This window comes from Mya arenaria, chromosome 16 (assembly GCF_026914265.1).
Source record: "Mya arenaria isolate MELC-2E11 chromosome 16, ASM2691426v1".
NCBI lineage: Eukaryota > Metazoa > Mollusca > Bivalvia > Myida > Myidae > Mya > Mya arenaria.
The window spans coordinates 30510617-30531757 of NC_069137.1; the positions used below are offsets into that span (position 1 = coordinate 30510617).

Consider the following 21141-nt stretch of genomic DNA (forward strand, 5'->3'; position numbering starts at 1 on the left):
GTCCTTGGTTCATTACTCAGCTCCTGTGTGTATATATTGATAACAGACTAAAATATAAGCTCAGAAAGCTATATAGTATATTTATATGTGGCTCGTCTGGAAGATGTATTGGAAACGAATAATGATAAAACAGCACAAACATCCGGCAATAGTGATATATGTAGCATCATCATCATCACTGTCACCGTCATCATCAGCAGCAGCAGCCATCATCACCAGCACCGTCATCATCATCACCGTCACCGATCATCATCATCATCATCATCATCATCATCATCATCATCATCATCATCATCATCATTATCATCATCAGCATCATTATAAACCATCATCATCATCATCATCATCATCATCATCATCAACATCATCATCCATCATCTACTTCCAAATGCTAAAGAATATCCCCGTTATCTGTAGTGAGTACGATATAGGTGCTTACCATGTATTATCAGGCCAACAAGGTATATTACGTTTCCTAAGACAGAAAGACTTTCTTATCGGGGCTAGCGAGTAGACATAAATGTGTACTAAGTCCCTTACGACCGAGATAATTGCATATCGCACGTAGTACAGCTTTCCAGAATGAGGATAAATATGTGTTTTGCTTGGCTGGATGTTGCGCTCGTACTAATAACAAGTAAGTTACACAGGACAAGTTGTGCAGTCATCCTGCCGTCACGGATGATCACGTGTTGATTGTCAAAAAATCACAATTTGTAATGACAAAACATGCCAAACTAAAAAATGTATCTTATCTCTGAAAATAGTGAAAAGTTTTATCCCAGTTGAGATGTATCAGTATAATGTTGTCCTGTCGTGGAGGGGGCATATAGGGTGATTCCCAACATGCAAGGAATACATAACGTCCAACCGATTTGGACGAAATTCCTTGCACCAGTGGAGACATTTGACAACAAAGATAGCAGTTTGCCTAATTCCCTTTGGTGTGCCCCTCTCTCCCCAGGACAAACAATGACAGTGGCAGCAGATTGGGACACGGGATGCCGAAATAGACAAACATACCTTTTTTGTTCACAGTCAGACCTAATGTGTGTGCACAGTCCATGACATCAGCTGTGGACGTCAATCATCTGAAGGTCTGCTCGGGGTATGGTGAGTTTCATTTGAACGTGTATCGCCCGTTTCTAAGGTCGATCTTAAAGGCGTTATAAACTCGACGAATATAATCATCGATAGTTTGGTATATATCATCTCTGCACCATAACAATGTTTAATTATTAAGAATGTAGACTCCAAACTAGCAAAGGCAAATCAAAGTATGACAATTATTGCAAAATGTGTGAAATGGATTTCCGTATTTCTCAGTTACGAGTTAGACTAACATTGACTATTATCGTGCCAGAGAAAACGTCTACATGCTTTGACGAGCCGGGCTGCAGCAAAATGTATATGGAGCAATTTGTATGTAATGGAACAACATTTCCGGAACTGGGCGGGAAACTGTGCCCGAACTTGTGTGGATGCTGCTGTAAGTCACGATGTCCTTACATATGACAATGCTCAAATGCCTAACACATCACATGCGCTTATTAAAAACTGCTTACATGTATATGTGTTTATTAGATTGATGAACCGTTTACATCTGTAAATTTTATATTGTTAAAGTGCTAACATCTGTGTTTATAAGTTTTTATAGTGCTTACAAACACAACATTGAACATTGGAACTTTCAAAAATGAATGTCGTGCACGACTTTTATTTATGAATGTCCAATGTTGTGCCAGCACGACTTTCATTTATGGATGTCCAATGTCGTTCCAACACAATTAACTTGCAATGTCCAATGTCGTATGTTTAGCTAACTTCACACAGCTGTTTTAGGATTTGATCATTTTGTTGAACTGTATTGTCATTGAATAACTGGAAGCACCTTTAAGCGTCATCGTCGTCATCATCATCATCATAACTATCATCGAGTACCTTGATCAAATCGTCGTCAATTTTGCCAAGTACAAAATGAATGACTGCCTCGATGTCGCATTAAGTAAGTCATACATCGGTCCGCTCAAACATTTAATCGCTATATAAGACGCGAATAACTGTTGCTATGAACAACATTCGAACATCAGGTGATCGAGCTCGTGTCTGCATGATCAGTAGCATCTGTGGTAATCAATCTGGGGGACTCTTACAGCACAGACATGCTAGCAGCTTAATATGGGGGAAGACTCTCGGAAAGAGCTCTCGCGACGGACCACACACTTGATAGGCGCAAATGCGGATGAATTTGTTTAAACATATCAAAGTCAGAACTGGTGTCGATTCTTGCATTCCACGCATACACTTTAATAGTGGTTGTAGACGGCTGTCTTGCATTCCACGCATACACTTTAATAGTGGTTGTAGACGGCTGTCTTGCATTCCACGCATACACTTTAATAGTGGTTGTAGACGGCCGTCTTGCATTCCACGCATACACTTAAATAGTGGTTGTAGACGGCTGTCTTGCATTCCACGCATACACTTAAATAGTGGTTGTAGACGGCTGTCTTGCATTCCACGCATACACATAAATAGTGGTTGTAGACGGCTGTCTTGCATTCCAAGAATACACTTAAATAGTGGTTGTAGATGGCTGTCTTGCAGACACGTTTCAAGATATATTTCTTTGGAAATGACGCTTCGACTATGCTCAACTTGTAAGGTGAACGACACCATTTATCAAATATTCGCGATATATCTGGTATAAAGCCTAGTTTTTGTGTGCCACAATGTTTGTTCTGAAAGTGTTTGTGTATCAGCAAACATGATGCTTTGTGCTGAGGATCTACATAGTAGCACACATACCGCGAGTATCTGATTGTCTAATGAGGTGACACCTACTAGAGCGGTTACCATATCTGACCTTGTAAGATGAGGAAGGTTCTTTGCTCTCTTTAGGCAAAAGTGATGGGCCACTTCCAAGTTGGTGAATCTCTCCACGCGTGAGTCCGTTCCAAAGTAAGAGTTGTAGAGCTTCAACGCCGTGGTCGGACTCGGACCATTACTAAGTATGACCCGACACCTTTCCTGTTAGTGATAGGTAGGACGTACCCCGAATTTTGCACTTTTCAACACCAATGTCATGTGGGTGTTTTCCGTTCTAGGACTGTACGATTATCGTGTGTTAATATACATCCGTCTCTGGTATAGTTGTGTTTCCGTATGTTGCAAGCTGTGGGGCGCAGCCAGTCGGAAGACTGATGCCGCGCACTTGGCCGAGTTGTATAGATAACGCCATACGTGTCTGCGTATCTATGGCATATGTTAAGTAGCTCGTTAAAGCCACGGTGGGAGATCGATAGCAGAGCTATATCGTCAGTTTGTGTTGGGGAGCTCAATTGTAGGTTTCCAATTGTAGCCCATGTGAGGAGGTTTAAAGTTCGTTTAGTAAATCATTCACGTACACAATGTAGTAGAACGGAGCGCATATAATGCCTTGATGCGTCCCTTGATGTATACAAAAGGGAGCTGATAGGTAACCATTGAGCATGACACGGCTGGAACTACCACGAAATGAATCCTGGATAATACGCAAAGGTTTTCCGAGGATACAGAGATAATGGAGCTTTTACAGCAGCCCGTCAACCCAGACCATGTCAAAGGCGTCCATGTAGCAGACATTGAGCGCACTTCCGCCCTCGCAACAGTAATCACGTGCTTCCTGCGATTTTGCAGTTTTTCTGTTTCATGAAGCCATGCTGAAAAGTGTTTATTTTTTACATAATGCTGCTTTTTTCTATGCGAGTCATTATAAGTTTATCAAACAAATTTGAAATAACAGGAAGTAGAGAAATAGCTCTGTAGCTCGACGGTTCAGTGTATGGTTTGGCTTGACCCTTCTACAATGTAATTGTTAGTCCTTGTTTATACTGTTGAGGCAATACTTCAGTTTGATAATTACATTAAACAGTTTCGTTTAACACGAAGTAAGCATCAGCAGCATTACGGATCATTATATAACGAGGCACTACTGTTGCTTGGCAATTCACGGATGGTCATTATGGAGGCTATTCGTTGCCAAATGTCATATGCATTTCGACGTCGCCAGTGGTTTGAAGCAGAAGATCACTTCTCTCGTGATGGATGTCTGACTTGACATAATTCAACAGCTCATTTTCAACACCCACCGTATGGCTCTTATCGAAGTCTGGGTTCTGAACATAATGATAAAGTTTACCAAAATAGGTTTGACAACCGCTTAGAAGGCCGTCGATGGTGTTTTCGTTATGACCTTTAAACACAATTTCGCTTCCATGCTTTTTACATTTCGGCGTTTGAGAGTTGATGAAAATTGTTTTTGTTTTTTTAACATTTCAAACGACTTTTGCAACGTGTAAGGCCCTTAATGCCTAATCAGTGTATTATGTAGAATTTTAACACCCATGTTCTAGGGTCCATTTTCCTCCACAGGTAGGTATGAATGTTATTACCTTTTTACCGTAGTTTGCTGGGTGACATTACAGAATCTGTATCAATCGAAGGCATACGCATCAGATTTATTAGGTGCAACTGGCGGACTGTTGAGTTGTTCAAGCTATACTCGTGTGTCGTCTCTAGAGCAGTCAATACACTACTAATGCAAGATACATGGCGACTTTTGAAATGTGTTTTTTTCACTATTAATCAATCAAACAACAAATAACAGTGAGTCATTCATAAATCTAACTTCAACTGTTGAAAATAGCACAGTATTAGGTTTAAAACATAATGCAATTGGAAATATGTTAACATAAGCGTATACATGTATGTGTGCTCAAACACAACAGGTAGGTATTTTATTCTGTTGCAATAGAATCTGACTTGACTTGCTCAACTAATGCACCAGTCAATTGTAACCACGCCCCCCCCCCCCCGCAGGTCCGGGGAATAGCCGGGACTTTGACTTTCGGTCCAGCTAACCCCGGGTATAATCCCCGCCCTGCGGGGACGAACTGATGATTAAACTCAGAGACTCTATATAAGACCCAATCTCCGCTAAATTTGGCGCTATGACAAAACCACCGCGGTCACCCGGCCCTGCGGTGGCACCTGGAAAGTAAAAGCATTGCCCTTTCCCCCGGCTATCCCCGGTATAACCCCGGACCTGGGGGGGGGGGCGTGGTTACAATTGACTGGTGCATAAGAGATACCATTCATAAAATAAAATTAAATATGGACAGTTATGATGATAATTTTATCTTTCATAATGCAAACACCTGCGTATTTTTCGTATCTTCTTGCCGCGTATTCTAACAGAATAGAACATGTATTGAAATGAGATAGTCTTAATACTCAACACTTTTAATCTTAAGTTAACTACATCTTAGATCTTTTGAAATGCTTAATCTGACAGAAGAAGAATTTGTAAAGAAATAACCGTTGAACAGGGTTAATCCAGTTTGTAACAGTTCCACTTGTGCATAGACAGCTCGAAGGTACAGGATAGACCTTTTCTTAGTGTGGCGTCGTGCGTGGAAGTCCTGAAGATGACATCGTTCCTGAAACCCCTGTCCATAAATGTCTCATTTGCCGGAAACTACGGTGCACTTCCTTTTGCCCGTTTTTACTTTTATATAAATATTTGTACATACAGTTGTTTAAACATTTTCACTACGGACACATATTTTGAAATGAGCGATTCGTCTACACCACTTTTAGACATCGATGACAAAATCATCGTGTAGTTACTTACTTCAGCATGCAAGTATTCAATTGAGACGCAGAATAATGTACTAAAAGAAAAGTTATCTTTGATTTAAGTCTTTATTTTAAAGCAAAAAATTGCCTTCCGACGTAACATTTATGACGTTTTGTACCCACATTCGTTTTTTTATATTCTTTATGTGGTTGCATTCATGTTTATTTTTTTAAATTATTTAGAAGTTATTTTCATCAATGAAAAGTTAACATTTGTGTGACGCTATTATTGGTGATCGGATTTGTCTAAATATCTTACATTGAAGTGCTTTTACTGTGCTGAACAGATTCTTCCTGTATTTATTTCATTGCTACAGTGCATCGGCGTTTATCATTTTTAATTTGAATGCCGTGTTTGTATTTTGGCTATAGCATTTGAATTTTACGCTAATTAAATAGCCGAAGAGCTAACGCCAATGTTTCATTGCACTTCACAGCAATGACGACGCCGATTACAGCAACCACGGCCACCACATCAGCCATGTGTCGGAGTTTCAGTAAGTTTGATACATACAAGAGCAGATCCGGCACATAAATGTCGAAAAGAAACATATTTAAACTGTAAACGTTACATTTATATAAAAAAAACTATACTAAGGTATTAGCTTATTTTTCAAACGTAGGATCAAAAGTAATTACGGACATTTTAAAAACAACACAAAGCATTTCTATAAATTTCAAACCTTTGGAAAATATATCAATAAAGCTTCTATGTGGACACGTACTTCAGGCGGCCTGTGCCAAGACAATGGTGCCTGCAGCATCGAGACAGTGAAGAACTATATCTGCAGTGACCCGATACAAGCGGGATCTTACTGTCCGAGGATGTGTAACTGCTGTGGTACGTAACAGGCATGCATATAGATTATATAATGGTTATTAAATTTGTATAATATGTCAAGCAATATTACTGCGGCCAGAACTCGTGAATAAGTTCGTGTTTTGTTTTTATACATACAATGATATAATTGATACAACCGGCAATGGGGAAGCCGGGAAATTCATAAATAGTGTTTCGCCCTCGAATTGGTGTCTTCTCCCCTTCAAGTCGGTCGTGTATTCGCCCTCGACTTGGGGTCTTCTCCCTTTCAGTCTGTCTTGTACTCGCCCTCGACTTGGCGTCATCTCCCCTTCTGTCTATCTTGTATTCGCTCTCGACTTGGCGTCATCTCCCCTTCTGTCTATCTTGTATTCGCTCTCGACTTCGCGTCTTCTCCCCTTCTGTCTATCTTGTATTCGCCCTCGACTTGGCGTCTTCTCTCCTTCAGTCTGTCGTGTATTCGCCCTCGACTTGGTGTCTTCTCCCCTTCAGTCTGTCGTGTATTCGCCCTCGACTTAGTGTCTTCTCTCCTTCAGTCTGCATGTCGTGTATTCGCCGTCGACTTGGCGTCTTCTCCCTTTCAGTCAGTCGTGTATTCGCCCATGTCGAGACGAAAAGGTGGAAGAGATGAAACGCCTTATTTTTAATCGCCTGATTTTCTAGTTTCGTGCTTTTGCCTTTTCGCCCGTAAAATCCGCCGACACGAGACTCCAGAAATCAGCTACCGTAAAAATGTGTACCAAATGTCAAGAGCACGTTACATATCAAAAGAAGCAGAAAAAACAGTATACAAAGCATCAACACATGACTTAAAGGAAGCCGATGTATTTCTCTAGCATAACAAGTTTGAGGTACCTGGATACAAGCATTCTTAAGTTATTGAATTCGGATTTTTAGCTTAAGGTCACCACGAACGACCTTGTTTTTTTACCAACTGACTTCAAAATAGTTAGGGTGGTAGACATGTTTGAGGAAACTCTACCAATTCGAGGTTTCTAGGCTTAGTTTTTTTAATTATTGATGCCAAACTGCGTATTTTCAACTTGCGTTCACAACCAACTTGACCTTTGATCCACTGAACTCTAAAGCAAATGACCAATCTGTCTACGAAGTTTGAGTTCCTTGGGCCAAAGCGTTCTTCAGATCTTGCATGGAAACCGATTTTCTGCTTAAGTTTACAACCAACTTGACCTTTGTTCCACTGACCTCAAAATTAATATGGTTTATTTGCTGGCGGGGACCAATCATACTGCCAAAACTGAGATCCCTGATCTGAAGTGTTCTTCAGATATTGAATTTAAACCGATGTTCAACTGAAGTTCACAACGACCTTAACCTTAGACCCACTGACCTCAAAATCAATAGAGTTCATATCATGGCCATGATCTACCTACTTGAAGTTTTAAGATACCTGGGTGTTACATCTTATGTATTGATCGGCAACCGATTTCAGCTGGATATAATCTTAAGGTCACCTCGACATTGATACATATATATAATATATACACAGCAAAACCCTTAGGTAGACGCTCACTATTAGTATGACCCAATATTGAGTCAGCTTGAATATTTTTAATGTGAATATATGACTATTTATATAATAATAATAATAATAATCATAATAATAATAATGGTTTTAATTTCAGTGTAATGGAACCCAAGGAAGGACTTGAAGACGCTCAAATGTTTGTAGTTTTCTGATAATAAACGTATTTCTCTGGCTGTTTTGATTTTATTTGTATTTAATTAATGAATATGACCTTTGACCAAGTGACCCCTTAAATCAATATGGAACTTCTACCATACATATGAGGTATCAGTGTGGAAAGGTTATAAAAAATATTGAGTACTAAAGTGTTTAAAGAATTTGATATTTTTCCCCCTGTGACCTTAACCTTGGAAGAATGACCCAAAATTGTACATTTACACAATATGTTCTAGCATCCTGTAAAATATGAGGGCTACATCTGACATAGCAAAACCAATATGACCCCTGATCTATCTACATGGCATAGACTATATTTTGGGATGTCTGAGGTATTCGTATAAACAATATTTTTGCATTTTGTTCTTCTTTTTATATACATGTGGCATGTACGTTTTTGCTTGGGGGGCCTCATCAGAAACACTAATCCTAGTGCAAACACTAACCCTAACCGTACGTCAATCATCCTTACATAAGTGCAAAGACCCTAACCGCAATTTCAACACAAACAATAACCCTAGTGCAAACACCAACCCTATCCCATGTGAAAATGAATCCATTCAGACACGCAGCCTCATTTACGAAATACACAGCACTAGAAATCTGATTGGTACTTTTGAATTTATGAACTGTATAGGACGTTCTTCGGTTTCACGAATTATATTGTTGTAACCGTTTTAAATGAAGTTAAGACCCGTTTTATTGTTTGATTTGCGATAAACGGACGAAGTTATCGAACACCCCGGGCCAATTTCGTCGGTTCGTTCCATCCGAAAACCTAGTTCACTTTGAAAATAAAACAAAATGGCGGATAGTAATCCAACACATGTGTTTAAGCACCTTTTGTTAAAACAGCCACACGTCCGTCTCCGCCATGTTGTTGAAAATGTACATAAAACTTTTCATTTGTTTCGAAACAGGTTTCCCAACCGCCGAAACTCTTGAAATCAAAACTGAAACTATTTTGGAATCAACAAAAAACGCTCATAGATTTATAATATATCATGTTCCCTGCAGGCGGGGGACGAAGTCATAACGCCATGCATGTTAAGTCATAAATACTATTTATTGGCGCCACACTGAAGTGCGCGCCTATTATGGAATGGGAATTTATTTTAGTGAGTGGTAGGAGCGGGTTTTAAGTTGATTGACAGTTGGGTTTTACTGTTATTTTGTTATGATTAAAACATGCACATGGATGGCGATTGCATGGTTGTTAAAATGCTATTTATGGTTGAATAGATTGGCTTCAATTTGTCTTCAAAACATTATATCGGAAGAACGACAAATAAGTTTAAAAACTGTTCCCGATTCGTTTACGTTTTCCGATTGGTTACCTGTAATATCATGTGCCGGAAATGTAAACATTCGGAGGAGTTCCGAATGAAATGTAAAATGTGTGGACCGGTAATTATGTGAATGGGAATAATTATGTTTTATGTTGTTTTGCTACGCTTACTGCATTAATAAACCATGAGGTAAGCTGTTTTCTTTAATTTAATCGATATTGGAATTAAATGTTCACCTAACTTTATTTGTTAATGTGTTGAAGTTGACATTAGTAAAATTTTATTACGATTGCCCCCGAGTTGTTTTATTTTCAGAAGACTACACATATCCGGATGTTGCTATTTTTAGAACCAGAAGGTATTTCCCCGCTATTTATAGGTCAATAATGGAATTTCTACATCGTCGATTATTAGTTGGAAACTCGGTGAAGTTTTCTCATGAATACACGTTTAAAATAAGTAAACACTTAAAGTGCACACTGACAGTTGATTACGATACATCTAACAATTTGAGTCATTACAGTAAAACATGGATTATAAGTGAATTAGACGCATAAGAGAAGATTTTCTGTCGAAAAAAACTAATGTCAACAATCAGCATGGAACTGGGATATTCGTATCAAATGGCTATTCATGTAAGTATCCTTGAGTAGTTGTGTACGTTTATGTGTTCAATTTTTTTTGTTTTTTTAATTTATCTTTGGAATTCTTTAATCATTTTTATTTGCTAAATGTTAAGACAGTACTATAAATATACATGTTACATACTTTACATCTACTTATAATGCACCAGTCAATTGTAACCACGCCCCCCCCCACCCCCAGGTCCGAGGAATAGCAGCCAACCCCGGGTAAAATCCTCGTCCTGCGGGGACGAACTGATGGTCAAATCCTCGCCCCCGTACCCCAGGGAACCTAAGTAAGGCATATTCCCTGCTATATTTTGCTCAAAGACAAAACCACCGCATTCACCCGGCACTGCGAGGCCACCTGAAAGGTAAAAACACAACCCATATCCCCGGCTACCCCGGCATATCCCCAGACCTGGGGGGCCGTGGTTACAATTGACTGGTGCATACTGTACATGTTACATATTTTTAAATGTATTTATGTACATCATTTATGTATATGATATGAGTATGTAATCTTTTAGTTGATTGTTTTATCTTAGAAAAATATTAGACTTAAAAATACCCATTATTTGTTTACAAACTGCGTATTTCAAAATAAACCTGTATTAAAAGATGTACATGGTTTCGGGCTGGTAGCCACGACAGCTTGGACACAAGCGACATTCATTTGCTTGGTGTAGATCTCGTTGAACGCCATACTGTTGTGAATCATTATCAACCATAAGCACAACAACTACACATTTGTGCCTACCAACCCTTACTCTTGGCTAAAACGGATATTAGTGCAGAATGTATAATTAATACATGTGCATTTGTATTTTATGGTTGTAGTTTCTGTTGGTTGATAATCAGACGTCCAATTTCTTTCAGGCAGGAAAAGGACTGAATATTACTATTATCTGAAGAATTCCAGCCTGCGTTAAATACTTTGTTGGATGATTGAGACAGATTTGACATCCATGTATATCCACAAGGCAGTCACATCTGATAGAGATGATGTGAGTATTTCATATAAAACATATTTGAGTTGGTGTTTGTTGTTTTATAAACTCACTGTATTCTATAATCCAGTGGTGGTGATGGTGGTGGTGGTGGTGATGGTGGTGATGGTGATGATGATGATGAATTTTATTGATAACTTTAGTAATTTTCTTTATATTATATACATGTATGTATCAGCTTGTTGTTGTTGTTTTTAAATAATGTTGAGAAATATTAAACTGCTTATATTTTATTTTGTATATGTATGGCAGTATTATTATCTATACTAATTAGTTAGAAAGTACTTTTTTTTCTTTTACAGCACTAAACATTCTAGATGGGTAAAGAACCTGAAGGGGCATGAAAACCAAATCAGCATTGACTCGGCATTGAGTAATTATCATCTGTGCACATACTACAAGTATAAACGCATGGGAACAAACCAAACTTCAAATGTTGAAGAGTGAAGAATTATTGTGAAAAATTATAAATGTTAGAATACCATTGACTAAATAAAACAAATAGACATCGATTACCAACAGAGACTGTTTACATGTTATGATAATAAAAAGACATTAGTTGGGAACTTTCACTCTGACATTTTTGGAGGGGCATTACCGCCTACTTAGTGTTCTTGTTTCTTTTCATATTTTAATTTAAAAGTACATTCATTGTTTTTAAATCTGAATTCTGAGTTAGTATCATAAGTAAAATTCATTTATTTGAATGATTACATTTTAAGAATAAGTCCAATTAAGCTTTTAATATCAATTTTTACAAGAAAAAGGTTGATTTTTAAGCATTTTATTAGTTATAAAAATGTATAGTTACATGACATTATGTATATTTTCTTCAAAACTGAACGGTAAACTATCATAAATTGTCTTTTAAATTGTTCATTAGACATCATAAAAAATATTTAAAATGATTTCAGCAGGTTGTCTTATTATTAACTATTTGTTATGAATTTATAAAACTGCTATATATTTTCAAACATCGAAATACTGCTCTGTTCCGAGGACTCACAAGATCAATCAAAATGTTTTTTTTCCATGTGTATTAATAATATGTTCGGTTGAAATTAATTTTTCTGTTAACTGAAGTTTATTTTACCAGAAACTGTTGTGTTTATTTCATAATCTCTGATAATGGGGAAAAAAATCAAATATAGACGAAATATTTTTAATTCACGGTAAAAAATCTTCAAAATTTGGATAAAAGTCCCATAGTGTACCATGATAACAACTATGTTGTCCGTAAAAGCTTTATAAAAGTGTGTATTACTTATACCTTAATTCAGTTTAAATAATTATGTCCTTTAAGGATTTGTGATTTCATATAGATTTCCTGTTATATTGAGCTTTGTCAATTTTTGTTGTTGTTTTGTATTATGTACAATTACTACTTCTATTTCCTAACTTTTGTCTCATTTGTCAAATTGAATTGTTACATATTTAAGTGAAAAAAAACACACACTATTTTTAAAGATGCACTCTTACTCCCAAATAAGACTTATCACAATTAATATTATTGTATTATTGTTTTGATTTTTTTTTAAATGGGTTGATAGATGTCAACAACAATGTTTCTAATGAAGGATCTTGAGTTCAATTTGCTAATAAGAATAAACATAAAACATGGTATTTCTGCCTTGTTATACTTTCCCCTGCGAGAAAGTTCTAGAACTAGCATCAAGTTCTTGAACGTCCAAGAACTGTTCTAGAACCTTAAGAACAGTTCTTAAGGTTCTAGAACTACTGTTTTTAGTTCTTGAACTGGCGTTCTACTACATAAATGGTTCTAGAACTCGGGTTCAAGAACCCAAAGTTCTTCAATCTTGTTCAAGAACCTTTCATGTTCTAGAACATCAGTTCTAGAACTAAAAAGTTATTCGATCTTCTTCAAGAACTGTAACTCAAAGAAAAAACAAATTATTTATTTTGTAACGTTAACAGTTAAGTAATTTTGTATTTCCTTTTTTTAAGCAAGAGACTGAACAGGTTAGAAGATGACTATAGATCTCTGAGGCACATTAATTATACCGCAATCTAGAAGAGAGACTGTCTAAGCTAGAAGGAAGTCCTGAAACCCAAGCAGAGCCAGTCACCCAGTGGACTGGATTAATATTAAAATAATAAATGAAATTAAGTCAGGTTGCGCTAAATGTAAAATAAGATATATTAGGGTTAGTTTGGATTCTGGTTACATTATTCATACATGCTATTCTGTGGGGTCGATGGGGGACAGGCCCTTTGGTCTGTAGTGTATGTGGGTTAGAACCAGCTGCCCGGTTAGCTCAGTTGGTTAAAGCGCCGTGCTAGTGTTCCGGCGGTCGTGGGTTCGAGCCCCACACCGGGTGCACTTTTCCTCCCAGGTTTACCTTACTGGTGGCAGCGGCAAACGGCAGGAGTGCGTCCGTCGGCCTTAAAGGTTAATGGGGGAACGAGTGTAGTGTGTGTGGGTTATAGAATCAGCCGCCCGGTTAGCTCAGTTGGTTAGAGCGCCGTGCTAGTGTTCCGGCGGTCGTGGGTTCGAGCCCCACACCGGGCGCACTTTTCCTCCCAGGTTTACTTTAGGTCTTAGGGATGTACTCTGTTAGTAGGCAAAGGGCGGCTGGCCCATTTGAAGCTTGTGGGAAATATGCATTTTAAGGTTCTAAGATTACATTTAAACATAGCTTTTCTAGTTGTTAATGTACCAGTCAGACAATTGTAACCACGCCCCCCACCAGGGATTGAGAGGGGATGTTTTTACCTTTCTTGTTTATCAACTTCGTTTACAGAAGATTATTTCATGAACGCAAACAACTGGTTCTAAAATATTTTTTGAATTGGTTAAGAAATAGTTTTCTCATACAACTTCTGTTTTAGTGACCATGCTGTACATATATAATTGATGGGCATTCATAGTCGTTTATATGACTTTTAAACTTCACAATGGACTTACGTTTTGTTTAAGCAAATGTCTGGAGTCTTTGGTTTGCCATGACGTCGATATACCAAACAGTAGTTTTTAATCTCCGCTATTAGACAGCGTGAAAATGTAACACAATGGCTGACAGCTGGTAAGATCATTAATCTATGTGATTTCTATCCTCTAGAGCAATTCAAAGTCCATTAGTTGTCTTAATCACTGACAAAATGTGTACAAACAACTGAATAACAACAATAAGCCGCCATTTTGAATTGAACCGGAAGTACACTTCTGCAGACGATAATGGATGAAGCTTTCAATTTTTTGTCGTTTATTTGACCACGATGGCAAACTGGTGAGTTTTAACCTATCACTTGTAGACTATTGTTGAACTAAATTGGTTTTGACACCTTACTTAATGTACAAAATTATTCAATGACAATATCAAGTGACTGTAATTTCTGGAAAGAGAATGACAATCGTCAGTTTGAATTTTCTTTTAATTAATTTAAATTCTTATAATTAAATATTTAAAAAAAAATCATTAGCACTTATTGCAATTTCGTTTCATCGCTTTGAAATGGTTTTACTTGTGTAATACTTTCATTTGATCGGAAAAGAGACAATTTAAAGAAGTCGCGAAAATATGTGACAGTTTAGACTTTATGATTTGTGACTGCATTCATTTAATGTTCTTGGGTGATTGGGTAAAGAAACCATGTTTTACTCATAATAGTTTATGATATTCACTGAAATAATTGTCCATTTTAGACTCAATGGAGACAAGTAATACACAACCAGTTATTTTGTTACTCCGTTCAAGTGAGGATGTTAATTTTCCCCGTTTCCGTACGCCTGACCCCTGATCACTTGGACACCGTTACAGACCCCCAACCCACCAACATGTCCTGTACAATTTCTGCAGGTGTTCACTTGTTTATGACACTTGAGTTATTGGTAAGGATTTGAGTTAAGATAATTTTAAATTTATGAAGTTTTTTCTTGTCATGAAAGCGTCATAGTGGATTTTAATGGAACCAAATATATATTTGACCGAAGTAAGTGTAGCTGTAAATACAAAGTCGTACATTTATGTTTTTTTCTGGGAGGACCCATTTCTCTCAAACATAGCCATTCTACTACGAGAACAATGCCTGTTAACTGTCATATGACTTGACAGTAGATTGCAAATAGTTTACTTTTACTTTGAGGCTTATGTAAATCGCCTTGTACCTACAATTAATACTAGTGAATTTTGTTTCAACTGCAAAGTAAAACTCCAATGTGAACAACTTAAAATCTCATCAATTCTATAATCTTGAATTCAAATAATTTACAATTGGCCTTATCTAAATAAAGAAGACTTTATTTTAAACTTGCTTCTTATTATTAAAATCTAAATTCAATGTCATATATTTTTCAGGGAAAACGGACTTAAAAAAGAGGAAGACAACTGCCATTTGAGAAAGAAAAATGTGTCCATAGGACACGGATGCCCCCACTTCGATTTTTTGTCACAGAAAATAAGCCATAATGATTATTCAGGATAATCTGAGGGCCCTAACTCCTAAATGATTAAAGCGATTTCCATGGCTATCGAACTTGATCAAGATATTATGGTCACAAACATGTGTTAAAAGTTTGGTGAGGATTGGACAAACAGTTTTCAAGAATTAGATCGGAAACAATCTTCGGGACGTATTTTTCAAGTCTTTTTTTGCAAATAAAGGGCCGTAACTCCTAAATGACAAAAGCGATTTCCATGGCTATCGAACTTGATCAAGATATTATGGTCACAATCATGTATGTAAAGTTTGGTGAGGATTGGACACATACTTTTCAAGAATTAGATTGGAAACATATATTGTTGAAGTATTTTTGGCAAAAAAGGGCCGTAACTCCTAAATGACTAAAGCGATTTCCATGACTATCGAACTTGATCAAGATATTATGGTCACAAACATGTGTTTAAAGTTTGGTGAGGATTGGACAAACGGTTTTCAAGAATTAGATCGGAAACAATCTTCGGGACGTACGTACGTACAGACAGACAGACAGACAGACAGACGTACGGACAAGGGCAACCCTATATGCCGCCACTTTGTGGGGGCATAAAAAGAGTACATGGGCGATACATATTACTGCACTGTGCACAGTATAGAATCAAATCATCTACCAACTCCATGTTAGTTGCTGTGGGCATCGACATTGATACAGATGCAATTTTGGAAACTGTTCAAAAATAAGAGTTACTCTATTTTAACTAATGCCGAAGTAAAAACCGTTCCTGTATAGTGAAGGACTTGTTTACACTAACTAGATGCTAAATAATTTCTTGCAAGTTGCTGTGATTATTTAAATTACAAACTTACACATCAACCCTAAAGAAGAACCATCATCATCTACAGTGATTACATCATTTTGCAATGTGTATATACTCACAACACTTTTGTGTTATAAAAAGTAGAAGTGTTATAAATGGACGACTTCCTGACAAAACCGTAGAACTGTCATATTTTCAAATGATTGGTCTTGTTTCATTATAACTTCTTAAACCATTATTAAAATTTAATTATTTTAGTTTTATAAATTAATATGTGTTCAATTGCATTACTTAGTTTTTTTAATATCAAATGTGTTTGTTCTTTAAGATTTTGTTCTGTAATGCTGTTGATTAAGTCTGGAAGTAAATATGTTGTAACATGTAATATGGATATTGTTTCTAATGAATGTCACATATTCTAGTGGTATTCCACTAAAAGTTTACCGCTGGTATACCACTGAAATACCATTGGTATACCACCAGCATACCGCTGGTATTCCACTGACATTTTTACTGGGGTAATTCAGGCAATTTGTTGTTCTGGAACTGTTCTAGAACTTGGGAGTTCTTCAAGAACTAATAGAACAGTTCCAGAACAGTTGTAGAACTTGGAGTGCTTGAGGACAAATGTTCAAGAACTAGTTCTAGAACTAGTTTTTGAACAACAAATGGCCTCAAGACCTACTATTTCTTGAACTGTTCTGGAACTGGTCATTTGTTGTTCTAGAACTAGAGTTCTTGAACATTTGTCAAATGTTCAAGAACTTGTTCTAGAATAGTTCCAGAACTAGAAGTTCTAGAACTTAGTTCTTTAGGCCATTTGTTGTTCATGAACTAGTTCAAGAACTAGTTCTAGAACGGTTCTTGACTTTTTCTGGACTATCTCGCAGGGGTTTTAGAGAAAGTTCTTGAACATTAGGTTCTAGAACTGCCATTTAGAGTTCATTTACTATTCTAGAACTATCTTCTAGAATCTGTTCTAGAATAATTCTAGAATTCCTCGCAGGGGTATAGTAGACAACAGTAAATCTTTTAGCAATCACAAATCATTTAATATTTGTCATGCTTTCTGCTGTTATAAACAGGGTCACAAGCTTGTTATCAGTAAACAATATTTCAGTAAATGCATTATTAAGTAAGTAGTTATTGTTTTATCATTCAATTTGATGTGTGTTATAAATACAATTATATGTATGATTTCAAATAAGAGTTTCATTTTAAAGATGCTCATTTAAAGATAATAAACAGACACACAAAAACTAGACACATTTGATACTAATTATAGAAGAAGAAGAAGAACGTTTATTCATCGAAAAAGTATATACAAACGATGTGTTTGAAATAGGTCAATATGACCCCTGATCAAACATTTCAACAAAATACTATGCAAATAACACAACGACGGACAGACACATACATGTACATTGCATTTATAAAATGGTTATTTGACTGTTTAATTGCCTAACAGATGTGTAATAACTAAGTTACTAGTGAAAATATCACAAAAATAAATAATAGTGGATGTTGACCTAATGCTTCGTTTGATTATTTTTTCTTTTGGTCACATGATATTGTTTACTTCCTGGTATTTAAACAAAACACGTGGATAAACAAAAACAACAAAGGAAGACAATGTTAACAGAGAGCAAAATACATATTAATACACATCGGATATATAAGATAAATTCATTTACCGTATATATATATATATGTGAATTGACAAGTATTGGATATTTCAGTGAAATCTTAACATACGTCAAATTAAAAAGAGAGATTTATATGAATGATTATTGTTTAGGTGACCTCTGATTTGTTTTGGAGATATTCATAAATGGGTGTTATTCTTTATTGTCTTCAGTTTCTTATACATTTAAAAAAAAATATAATTGCTTTTCTGGTATATATTACAATGTAATTTAATGCAAATGAAAACACACATTTGATACTTATGATATAAATGATTATTGTTTACATGTACTGTGATTTGTTATGAAGATATTCATAAAGGGGTGTTATTCATGTTATTATACATTTTGGACTTGATTTAGTATTGCTTTTCTGGTATATATTCATTTAATGCACAAAGAAATTATTTTAAGTGTTCAGTATCACTTTCACACATTGTTTACTATTATTTTTTGCATATTTGGCCTATTTATGCTTATATGTGCATTATTGAATTTCAAAACCTTTGTGAAAAATAGAAACAGTATTATTTCTTTCATACATAGGCTGATACATATTCAGTTTGAATGCGTTATTTTTATCATATTTGAAAAAATTGCCATTGTCCAATAAGACACATGCTGTTTTTGTGTTAATATCAACTAAAAACATCCATTTTCAACTCTCCTTTACTATGTAAATGAAGAAGTTAACATTATAACTCCATTGACCAGATTTTTATGCAATTTTACATCACATTTTAGTATTATTAAACAGCTAAAAACAAGGCATGTTATGTTATAAATGCATTTCATCTAGTAAACAATGTTCACTTTTTGTATAACAGTTCAATAATTATGTTCTATTTATGTTTGCAACTTTCAGAGGAGATGATAATGTTTATTTAAGTACTACAAAAATTGTTAAATTTTTATTTCATATCACTTCTTCATGATGAATGAGGTAACTTATTCTTCCCTACAAGTTGTCATTCCAGCATGGTGACGTTGCCCCCTCCCCCTATATGATTAGAACTGCAGTATACATGAATAATAACTCTATTTCAGCGAATTGCAAGAGTTATTCCCTTTGTATCTTTTTCTGTCCGGAGCATAACTAGAAAACTACTTTTTTGGAATTTCATTAAATATCATTCAATGGTATTTAGCACAACGAGAGGAAGTGCAGTGCACAATGACTATAGCTGTTTTAAGCTAATTACATAATTATTGCCCTTTGTCGCTTTTTCTTGACCAGAGGATTACTTTAAAACTACTTATGGTATTGAAATAAAACTTGGTATATGGGTAGGTGGCAATGACAAAAAGTACAGTGCACAAGCATCCTAATTATGTCGTGTTCATTAATGTACCCCACCCCTAATGAAATGTTCAACTTGAAACTCTTCAATTTCAATGCTTCTGCCTATGTTGTCAAGCAGAATACTACAAATATTTTGAGAATTTCATAGATGCGGTTCAATGCACCATAATATGCTTGTTGGCCTTGACATTCCTTGTTTTTCAACATATAACAAATGCATACACTATTTAACGGCACCCTTTGATGCTTTGCATCAATGGTCTTTCTTGTTCGAGACTGAAATGTAATTTATAATTTAAATGTGATTTTATAGCTCAAATAATTGTACATGGAACGGATTGTTTTTACTATTTTTGAAAAGTCAAATTCCGATAAAAAAAAAATAGATGGATGAATAGAATTCCTTATCATTCACAACAGTAGTGCACTGTACTTGTTCAACTGTTGGTCTTACATAACACTTTCTTATCTAAAGATATATACATCTGCAAATGTGTGTCCAGTCGTTAATCATTGAACACAGAATGACCTTAACTCAATATTTAACTGTTAGTAGGTTAATGTATTGGAGTGAGTACTATATGTATATAAGTGTTTAACATGGACGTTCTAGGCAGCATACAGGAGGTACTGCGGTGTCTCACAATCTTTTTACTCATGCAACAAGGTAAGAACACGTCTCTCTTGTTTTGAGACAAACATGGTTTATCTTCTTGGTTTATAGCTGGGGGAGGGGGGGTAGTTTATTAATGTAGTTGATCATTTATTTAGTTTTTTTGCATTTCGCAACTTGTGGTACATTTATCTCAGATGATGATAGACATTGAGAACTATATTTGCTTAATATTCGATGATTCACGTTAACACAGTGCTTTATGAGTCGGATTGGTGATTGATTCTTTGTTTGTATTTTGAACGGTTGCTACTTAACAAAAGGTACCTTGCTATACATGTTTTCCCATTGGATTTATTTCAGTTGAATCTGCGGGCCCGGTGTGCATGTCATGTAGCCGACTGCCTCTGCCCTCCGACTGTTCGCACGTGATCTCGTGTGGGGGCTATCAGGTAGAAACTCCGCTCTTGGAACATCCAAGCTAGAGCGTTGCCTAACTTTGTATTACATTTATAGAAACACAGACCAATTTTGCAAAACCGTGTTTTGATAGTATAATGACTTATTGTAATGTATTGTATAACATAGTATACCATTATATCGTGGGCTACAGTTGCAATATACCTGTTGTACTTTCATTCTGAAAGCTGAAAATGTACCTGCCCGATGACACTCAATATATAATCAATTGCATGACCGTTTGAATCCCAAAACGCAGAATTGGGTTGAATGGTTAAAACAGTCGGCTTTAATGTCATGTCAGATATATCTTACATAAGGGCACTGAATATCACCTTGAAAGTCTGGTACTTTGAGGCTATACGTCATACTTTCTGTAACTATGGGGCTGTATGTTATACCTTCTGGTACTATGAGGCTATATGTCATACCTTCTGGAACTAATGAGTCGATGCCTTCTGTAAATATGGGGCTATTTATCATACAGTCTGTTACAAAGAAGCAATATCTCATATTTTCTGGTACTATATGAGGCGGCTATATGTTATACCTTCTGTAATTGTAAGTCTATATGTCATACCTTCTGTAATTGTGAGGCTGTATGCATAACTTATGTAACTGTGATGCTATATGCCATACCTTCTGTAACTGTGTGGATATGTGTCATACCTTCTGTAACTTTAAGGCTTTATGTCATACCTTCTGTAACTGTGAGGCTATATGTCATACCTTTTGGTAC

The 21141-nt window shown here is 36.2% G+C and overlaps 2 protein-coding genes and 1 non-coding gene across 3 annotated transcripts in view; all 3 read left to right on the forward strand.

Annotated features, from left to right (window-relative positions):
• Positions 1 to 515: 515 nt before the first annotated feature.
• LOC128221155 (uncharacterized) lies at positions 516 to 8226 on the forward strand. The gene is made up of 6 exons (XM_052929613.1): positions 516 to 637; positions 1039 to 1113; positions 1364 to 1489; positions 6117 to 6176; positions 6410 to 6520; positions 8146 to 8226. The coding sequence occupies exons 1-6, from the start codon at positions 583 to 585 to the stop codon at positions 8148 to 8150; spliced, it is 432 nt and encodes a 143-aa protein (XP_052785573.1). The 5' UTR covers positions 516 to 582; the 3' UTR covers positions 8151 to 8226.
• A 5356-nt stretch (positions 8227 to 13582) lies between these two features.
• Positions 13583 to 13656, forward strand: Trnat-agu (transfer RNA threonine (anticodon AGU)). The gene has a single exon. It is a non-coding gene; the product is annotated as a tRNA-Thr (tRNA).
• Positions 13657 to 19370: 5714 nt separating this feature from the next.
• LOC128222299 (uncharacterized) overlaps positions 19371 to 21141 on the forward strand; it is a 46225-nt gene continuing 44454 nt past the window's right edge. Inside the window, exons 1-2 of the mRNA XM_052931269.1 lie at positions 19371 to 19997; positions 20307 to 20395. Coding sequence (XP_052787229.1) covers positions 19931 to 19997; positions 20307 to 20395 — 156 coding nt within the window. The 5' untranslated portion in view covers positions 19371 to 19930. The remainder of the gene's footprint in view (positions 19998 to 20306; positions 20396 to 21141) is intronic.